The 9,676-nt window shown below is 38.4% G+C and overlaps 1 protein-coding gene across 2 annotated transcripts in view; it reads right to left on the bottom strand.

Moving 5' to 3' along the window:
• Nucleotides 1-7,366: 7,366 nt before the first annotated feature.
• me1 (malic enzyme 1, NADP(+)-dependent, cytosolic) overlaps nucleotides 7,367-9,676 on the bottom strand; it is a 94,238-nt gene continuing 91,928 nt past the window's right edge. For both annotated transcript variants that reach the window (XM_044207036.1, XM_044207034.1), the window contains 2 exons: nucleotides 8,625-8,723; nucleotides 7,367-8,503 (listed from right to left, as the gene is read on the bottom strand). In XM_044207036.1, the coding sequence (XP_044062971.1) occupies nucleotides 8,336-8,503; nucleotides 8,625-8,723 (267 nt within the window). In that variant the 3' untranslated portion in view covers nucleotides 7,367-8,335. The remainder of the gene's footprint in view (nucleotides 8,504-8,624; nucleotides 8,724-9,676) is intronic.

Genomic DNA, 9,676 nt, shown 5'->3' with positions numbered 1-9,676 from the left:
ATAATCTGACCTGAACTATTTTCCCTGCGCGTTTTGGTGGAGATTTGGGTTTGGAGTGGAGGAAAGCACAGGGAGCCTTCAACACAAAGTCAAGAGCCTGATCAGGTGCTCTTTACAGGCCTGTGAGACATTCAGTAACCAGATCACAACAGTATTTTATACAACCTTTGGGGTATAAAAATGGTTACCTCAGGCTGTATGTTTGCAGATTATATTGTAGAATTTATTGTAGAGAAATTAAAGTTGCATCACAAATGTCATAGCAATCCTGTCTGGTTTTATGATGGGGCTCCGCTGGAGAGTTTGTCTGTCTGACTGTTTTTAAAATGTCTGGTCTTTACCTCTGGTCTATACTCCAAAGCAGTATGAATTATAACTTAAGCATTTGTAAAAACAATTTGGTTACTTGGGGGCAGCAGAAACAAGTTGTAAACACACTGACATATTATCACCTTTGTTAAGTTCATACGGCGAATGTTCATACACCCCATAGAGTGCAAGCTGACTCAAGGGGTGACATATTTTAAAAAATGACTTATTTTGAGAAGAATAAATGAAAAACACTATTGTGAGTCGGCTGGTTTTTAGTGGCTTTACTGATTCAGGCTTAACTGCCAACTGGAGAACGCAGCCCACAGCTTATATACCTGCAGGTGATCTCGTACCTTTTATACTGAGAATAGAATTGTTTGAAATTGAATGGGGGTGTCTGTAAACATGCAAGATGAAGTGCATATACACATAAACTAACAAATTTCAGTGGGCAATACACATATAAATATATGTGCCACATTAGCAAACAATTGCAAATTTACAGATCCAGCAGATATGGAGCAACATTAGCATTCATTTGGTTGCCCTGGTTGGGTTTCCACTAACACCTGAGGGAAATCCCTTTAGCAGCTAAATGCTCCACTATGTTCACCAGCTGGTTGGTAACTTGGTCTTTCTGCCATTTGGTGCTGGCCAGTGGGTTTTCGGTTTTTCGTGACGTAATGTAAAACCCTGATGCTGTCATGAGCTAGGAGACTACAACTGTTTTAGCAGAGAGCCTGCGTTACAAATTGGGGGTGTAGTGTTAAAAGATGTGGACATTTACCAGACACAGAAGGTCTAATGAAACACCCCATTCAGTTGCATTATGAGAAATGCAGGATCCAATGTTTTTGGTGCTTTACTTATACATGATACTAAAAGTCAGGATATCTTGGATACCTCTGCTGCTTCGATTTTAATTGTTCTTTTTTAAGATCTACCTACCAACGTTATGGCAGTGCACACTAAATCACTCGAGCATGCCTTTAACATGCAACCATTAGTCAATTTTCAAACAAGAGAAACTGGCCTCAAACTTCCAGCCTTCAGCATCACTTGAAATGGACACAATGTTTTCAGTGTTCATTCTGTTCACCTTTGCAACAGATTGTCGGAACAGTGTGTAACGTTGGCATGGTACACGGCACTGTGACATATTGATCAAAAAGAAGTACAGCCTTTGTAGGTTCTTTAATTTATCTGTCAGGTGGACAAACTCAGGTGGACCGTTGAGCAGTTAAGGAGATAACACAGCAGGCGGATTTACATGCCGCAACTGATGCAAAAAAAAAGGGCCACCTCACTCGTCTTGCCCACATCAAAGGGAACCTGGTTATTAATGGGCAAGGAGAGCACTGGAGGCTGCATTACCATCACATACACCTCGCTGTCCTGATTTATAATCAGCAACACACTGAACATACATACGGCAGGACAGACTTGCACCATAACCACACAAGCCAAGAGGGACAAACTACTTTCCATACCCAAAACAATCAGAAGCTGTTGTTGCCTCTCGCAGTTAATTAGGCAACTTGTTGAGCTCAAGATGCAATATGCATGTTAACTTAATGGGTTCTGTCTGGTTTCAGAAAAAAGGGAAAATGCTTTGATGTTCACAAAACTTGGCAGCAAATCACTGGCAGCAAACAATTACAGAATTAATGAAGATCCAGAAAACAATAACCACGGCTATTGTTGCAAATACATGCATGTTAATATCTTAAAATGCATGCATGTTAAATTGTGAGTGTATTCAGGCTTATTATCGATGCTCTCTTACTGGTCTTGAGTGCATCAAGTGTGATGGTGGGCTTACCTTGCTTTGTCAGCCTACAGTTCAATTTATTTTGGACCATGGTACACACTTGTTGAAGATAAAATTCAAACTTTAAAAACACCCACTTATCACATACAATACAAATTACATAAAAAGATACATACATGCACCCATACACATTAGATAAAATAATACACTTAAAGAATGCATTAATTATAGGCCTATTTTTTTGTTTCCTTGTACAAAGTATTTGAGTACATTTAGGCTGATAAACAAATGAGTAGCACTATAAAACTTTTACTCATACAATAATAAACACAATGTAGTATGATAGACTAAAAACTGCACGGATCTTTCAGCCACAGCAACATCACAGGTGGCTTGAATTTCCAAATGGGGTTCAAGATATCTTAAAAATATCAAAAAAGTGAGCAAAATATGAAGCATTTATACTTTACATTTATACATATAACATGCGTTCACGAATCAATCAACCCATATCTGCACATTTTAATACCCAGTGTGGGAAAATGTATTGTGCAGTGCAAATGTTCTGATCCAGGGTCAGTAAATAATGTCTTTGGGCTGACTTGTTTGCATGGTGGAGCAGAAGTGAGGGATTTAGGTCACATGCAAATGTCTTGCTTGTAATATTTTCAGCATGTGTAGATCCATCTGGAGCTTGCAGCAGAATAATAAGCACAAGCCTGGCTAGCATGTGCCGACATTCAAAAGGCGGCAAAGACATGCTCAACAGCTAAAGGCAACTATCTGTGTAGCTAACTAAATTTGGCTAAAACATGTTAAATTTCCCTACTCTACTTACATCTACTTAGATGAACAGTATCCTTGTCCTAAAAACCAAATATCTGGACCTGTCACTTGTTGAATTTTTCAAATAAAGGTTCAACTCAGCACACCTACACATATCATTTCTCACAAATGCTACAAAGTGGCCTATTTTAGTGGAACATTGTTTTTTTTCTACAGATGACAGCTACAGGGAGTGATGTCTGCGCGCCCTGTGTTCCAACAAAAATTAATTAAACACGACTTTGGGTCGTGATCACACATGTCACGTTAGATTTCAGTGCAAGAATCCCCCACACTGAGTGCAAGGCTTCTTCTAATTACGGAAAAGTTGTCAAGGCGTTGGCGCTCCTGCTTGGTATCTGTGCGTGGTACCCGTCCGAGAAACAACAGGCTGTCGGAAACCTGCGCCCACCACTGCCTCTCAGGCTAAAACCTGCGCGACGTGCAGGCCTCACGAACTGTCTGCGAAACAGAGATGTCTCTCTAAATTACTCACAGAATCATTCATGGGAACAGCAGAACGGTATAAAGCTGCTGAACAGAAGTGGGGTTTTTTTGATAATTGTCCTCATTCAGTCCACCACCAGCCAGGCAGGCCACTGAATTTGCTGAGAAAACAAAGGTCACTTGGTGTAGCAACTTGTGTTGTCTCACACCACAAATAGACTTACTTTGGGTCATTTTTATAGACAGCAGGTTCTGGTTCTCTGAAAAAGACAAATATGTTGCATAAAATTAAGAAAAAAGTAATTAAATTAAATTATGCTGTTTATGATGTCAGTGTTATTGATTCCACGAGGTTCTAAATAGAGAGGTCACGGTTGAAGCTGATAATGTGCTGCTCAGGCACACTTCACCAAGGCACAGTGTCCACACCGTGCTGCCCTCAATGACCACTCCATCTTTGAGTCACAGCTAAGATTTAAGCCTGTAAATGTGTGACAAAAAAAAAAAGCATCAGGTGCTAAAAATATCAATCAGCTGGTTAAAAACTCAAAAATTTACAGTGAGGTTCAGCAAGAAAAATATATTAGACATTGCTAAGATTTCACTTTCTCCACTGGCACTAGAATGCATGTAATGTCCAATGCTTGCTGTTCTCTGAAAGCTAACTTGATAATACAGCACTAATGGATATTACTGGATATTGCAGTGACGAAAAGTAATTTACAGTATCTGGTTAAAAGTCAGTTTGAGGGAAAAACTAAGAAATTTAATTAGCTCTCATAATAGCCCATGACAACGACTGAATATAAAAGACTGAGACTAAATTACTGCATTAAATATCCCATCTTACTTTTAACCCAACAGTGTTTTTTAGGAGATTCAACGTTCACAGTCAGCCACCTGTGTTATCTTTCCAGCAACACCCCGGTTTCAATTTTGAAACCGTTGCAGAAGGTCAAAAGTGAATGAAACATTCATGAAAAGTGGAGGCAAGGTATACTAGTTTATTCTTTCAGATACTGTAGCTTTTGTCCAGCGATGCTTTTTTCTCCGGCATACAGCCGACCATCATTTGATTTGACCAGTTTTATGTTGGTTGCATTTGATTCATATTTACTGGTTGTACTGTGCTCTGCAATCAATATGTTTCATCTCTTCACGCAGCCACATTCAGCACAGATACTTGTTTCTCTTTATGAGTGAGAACAAAGAGCGGCATATTGGTGTGTATAAAATCCTGTTGTCCAGCAGATTGCAGCGCTGCTTAAAGTTTAAGGAACAGATGTTGCTGCTGAGACAAAACCGAATTTAGAATCTCTTTACTTGTTACAATATATTTTTATATTTTTGCCATGGCTAATGTATCTGTGTTTTTATACAGTTCTGCTTACAGATACTACAAGGTTTTTTGAATATTAATTTTTAATTTATTTATCTATTTTTGTAGCTTATGCAGTTTATAGTTCAGGAAGGACCTTGGTCTTTAAGATTAGATGTAATTCAAAGATAAATCTCATTAAGACAATAGTCGGATATTAAGTCTTTAGTGGTGTGCGTACAATATATACCATCATTTGGATTTGGAACCTATATTTAAGAATAATGCAATGACAAAAATAAAAATAACATATCACAAAGCTGTCTAAATGTTACACTCCAGTACTCCAGATAACTACAACTGATCAGCTGATTGAGAAGTGGTGACAGACTGTAAAAATGCTGCTGTTGTTGATCTAAGATATCTTGGTTTAGTAAAAATTCTAAAGTATCAAATGTTATTAAAAAGCTCCCAGAGTTTTATTTTTGATCAGATTTTTGTTCTTGACCTTGAGTCTTAATTTCTCCATGAGACAGCAGCATATATTCATCAGAAATGGAATTTTTAGTAGTGAACAGACCAGCAGTAAGTAATATGTCACTATGTAATTTATTCCATTCTGTGTGCATACATCTACTGATGCCTCTGTACACATCTTCAGTGATGTGTTTATTCCATTCAGCCAATTATAGACAGTTATAATATCCACATAGGTTTTGTCCAATTTACCCATCATCGTCTCAGGCTATAATGCAGACTATAATGCCCATCCACTGGCCCAGTCATACAAAGACCAGGAACAATACAGGAGTCTGAGCTATTATATGTATATGAAGATGTAGCTGGTGAATTTAGCCCAGAGTAAATGCAGTGATTATAGTTTGCCGTATTGTTGTATTTATAATAGTCATTATCTTGTCTCATTATATAAATTCAATAGCAATGCAGGTTGCAGTAAACTTATAGGAGAAGGTAATGATGATGTGAAAAAAAATGTGCTATGAGGGGAGGTGATAACAGACAAATGTGTGCATTCAAATTATTATTGTCACTTACATTGCACTACAGTGTCTTTTAAGGCCTTTTACTAATCTCTGCTCAAACAATATAATAGAGCACCCTCTGCTGGTCTTTTATATATATATATAAATTTCAGCCTATCCACTGCAAGTGAAGAGTATCAGGTAAGGGAGTAAAAATGATACATTATAGTCGGAATAGTGCATAAATCAGTATATCTGCAGTATTTCTTCAAGGTGAAGTTGCAAATTATACAAAATCCTAAATTGTGAAAGGAGACAAACAAAAAGGCCAAATTATGGGTCCTGAGAGGAAATGAAATGATGCCATCTGAACTATGCTGTGGTTACACATGAATGCAAGCAGGACAGCTGAGTGTGTGGTGGTGGTCGGGCAGATGGGAGAGGGTTTTTGGGCTTAATGCCAGACAGGCGACATTTCCTCAGGGGCTTTACTGATTGGCATTGATCACAAGGTCTCAGCAAGATGCCATTTAATGTGAGACTGTAAACAAGGTCAAAATGATGTCGGGTTACAGCTGCCAGTCACCCAGCCTGTCTGTGACCAGCAAGGTGGCACAGAGGGCTGCAGGGTGAGGAGTGAGGCGGAGCTAGAGAGGGGAGATAAGATAGTCCTCCGCAGTATTTTTACTGAAAGTGAGCCTTAGGAAAGGAGCATACATACTGATTCCCAACCAGAGGTACTTGTACCCCAGGGGGTACTTCTGCAAGTTGCCCAGGGGTACATGGAAAGATTGTATAGTAGCTCAACTAATTTGAGAAAATAGAAATTCTGATTTGATTCAAGATATGCATCCACATACTGAGTCAGCTATAACACCTGAACGCCACATATTGTGAACGAGTGTGTGAAAACGAGTTAGCAAGCTAGCAGAGAATTCTAAAGTTAACCTAGCTAAAAGTAATGGATAAATGGGCCAAACAGATAGCTAAAGAAAGGAATATACAGTAGAAATAGTTAGCTCAAAGTAACGGATTTGGTCAAAATGTCTAGCTTCTGTTACTAGTAAGAACGCAAACTTGACCAAACTGACCTAAACACATTTGGAACATGACTGGTGGTGTTGATGAAGGGGTACTTCAGTTCATCTGACAGGGCTGTATATGTCTTATCAAAAAAATAAGGAACCACTGATGTAGAACATTCAGTATTTGGAACAAAAACTCACTGTGATTTACTGGAGGTTCAAAGTTCACCCTGTCACGTCGTCTTAAATACTTCCTGCCTCTCTTGATCCATTCTGTAAAGCAGATATCTGTAGGCCTATCTATATCAGTTATTTATCCTGATATATGCATACACAACCAAGGGAAAGTTGTTTATGCGTTGGAGTACTGATATACCATTTGACAACTGGATGGTGTTGCCATTGAGACATATTGATCATCATGTCAGAGTGGCGGTTGCCTGGGGCTAAATTAAAAGGGAGGGTGTAGCAAGGAAAGTGAGGAAAACAAATGTTTGCGCTCCAAATCTTGCCTGGGGCGAGACGCTCAACACTGAATGCTGACTGGTCTGGTTGCTTCTCTATTGATTTCGGACTGGAATGGGCAGCAGGCCAGCCAAGGCCTCTGGTACTGACTGTCTGGCCAATGATTGATTAATTAATGTAAAATCATCCTCAGGTTAAATCAGACAACACCAGACAGACACAAAATACACTGCTGCTTTTATTGTGGCTTGCATGTACACACCACATACTGTATGTGTGTATGGCTCTGTTTTATGGGTTACATATACCACAATTAATGCGTGTTTGCTTTTATAATTGCATGAAAATGAAAATAATGGAAATTGATATTGTATTATGGTACATACAGATTAAGTCTCAATAGGGTTTCCTGTTAAAATCTGATGCTAAAAATCAACATAAAAATAAATACATTTGCACATAGTTGATCATGATAAACTGATAATTGTATTGCAGTAACATATGTTGGCCTCTGGGAGGAGCCATTCTGTTGTGCACTGATGATAAAGCTACTGTGTGTCAGTGAGAGGAACTTTTGTACAGGATTTCTGTGAGAAACTCCTTGGAGGCTACTTTAAAAATTCTAATATCTTTATAAGTCCATTTTGTATCCAAGTCTAACGCTCAGCGCATCCTTGTCCTTTGTGAGTACAAATGTAGTAATCAGACATGGAAAACATTAATCAAAAACATTTTTATTTGACAAATAGTTTTTGGATTATAGCTGACGCAGTCATAAAGGAACTGCCTATTACAGTACAACTGAAACTAACCTGTGAAGGACTTTCCCCAAATATATTATCGTAAAATGTAATGTGATAACAACCATTAGTGCAATATTTCAGGTTCTGCAAACTGCTTTCTGTTTCACATTTTATTAGTTTCCCTCCTTTCAGTGATTTATAAATGTACTATTTCTTAAATTGTATTTTTAAACTACCATGCTTTTCAGTTCTGGAGAGGGAGACATCAAAGACAAAAAGCACAATAACTCTACATGTGTTGTCACTATTGATTTCACAGTAATATATTAATGAGAAAGACTCTACACACGCCTCTTAAATATCCCAACATCACGTCTTGTGATGATATTGCATGTCAGTAGTTACCTTACCCCTCCAGGGCTCATTCTGTCTCTCTGTCCAGTGCATTAAAGTTTGCATGACTGCACAGTCATACTGTCCTCTGGCCAGCGGTACAAGTCCACAGCAAACTCATCATAGTCAGTGCTGTAGGTGAGCGAGTGCACGTATGCTTCTTTGTCGGACGGCTCCGGCAGAAGTGTCGCCATGTTGTGTTCATATGCATACTCTATGATCTATAATGCACAAGTTTTGGGAAATTAAAGGTTTGCAGTGTCACAAGCCCCCATACAACTGGACTCAGACAGACATGGTAAGGTACATCTGCTCTTTTTTGTGTGTACACTGAGCTCTCACCTTGACAGCCAGTTTGAGAGAGACTTCCCTGATAGAGCTGAGAGGAGGATACAGTCTCCCCTCTGCCAGGTCCTTCTCTGTCACCAGGTGAGCAAGGGCCTGTTAAACACATGGCTCAAATCATCAAAACATGCTAACCTTTTTTTGCACGGGTCCGATTACTCTCTGCTAAGTTTATGACATATACAGAGAGAGACAGAGATTGGTGATGTGAACTGTTACTAGTCACATTTTCACTCTAAAAGAAGTGAACCAACTGGGAATAAAAGGAATTACAGATGTTAAAATATGGCACAGGTAAAAAGGGTTAATAATAATAATGGAACAAGTTTTAAACGTGATCTCAGAGATCAGCCTCACAGAGGCATTAGTGCTCTCGGAAATATTTTCTTGGGTGTAAATACCTCTGCTCAGTTATACATGAAGTATTAATTTTATTATTAGTTTTATATTTTAGATTTTCTTCCAGACAGTCTTAAGAACAAAACATGGAGAAGCAATGGGGGTGTGACAACATAGTATATCATTAAACTCTTGGTCATTTAGACAGTGTAACTAATGTAACATGCTTTCATGTACTGAATTTTGGGTATAGTTTTTTTTTTTTTGCTGTTTGTTTTTTGTTAATACCAATTTAAACAGCAACATGTAACTAAGTACATTTACTCAACTACTGTACTTACTCTAAGTACAAATTTGACGTACTTAAGTATTTCTATTTTGAATTACAAAGCATTGTTACAGGTTAAACTACGAGACAGCATATGAGGTGGCTAAAATTAGCTCCACTTGACCTCGACTACTTACGTATTTATGCATCAGTAAAAGATGTGAATACTTCCCCTATCACTGTCAATAATGTACCATGAAAGGTTCCAGGCATTCATTACATTTTCAAGATATGGCCTTTCTGACTACTGCCAGTAGAGGTTCATCGACAACATGAGTTATTAATAAGATAATTGATCGTACTAATTCATGCGTTCATTTAAAGTGGTCATATTATGCTTTTTGGCTTTTTCCCTGTCCTTTATTGTGTTATGTATCTGTTT

Source organism: Siniperca chuatsi, linkage group LG9 (genome assembly GCF_020085105.1).
Source record: "Siniperca chuatsi isolate FFG_IHB_CAS linkage group LG9, ASM2008510v1, whole genome shotgun sequence".
NCBI classification, from domain to species: Eukaryota; Metazoa; Chordata; class Actinopteri; order Centrarchiformes; family Sinipercidae; genus Siniperca; species Siniperca chuatsi.
This window is presented reverse-complemented; position numbering and strand designations above follow the sequence as displayed.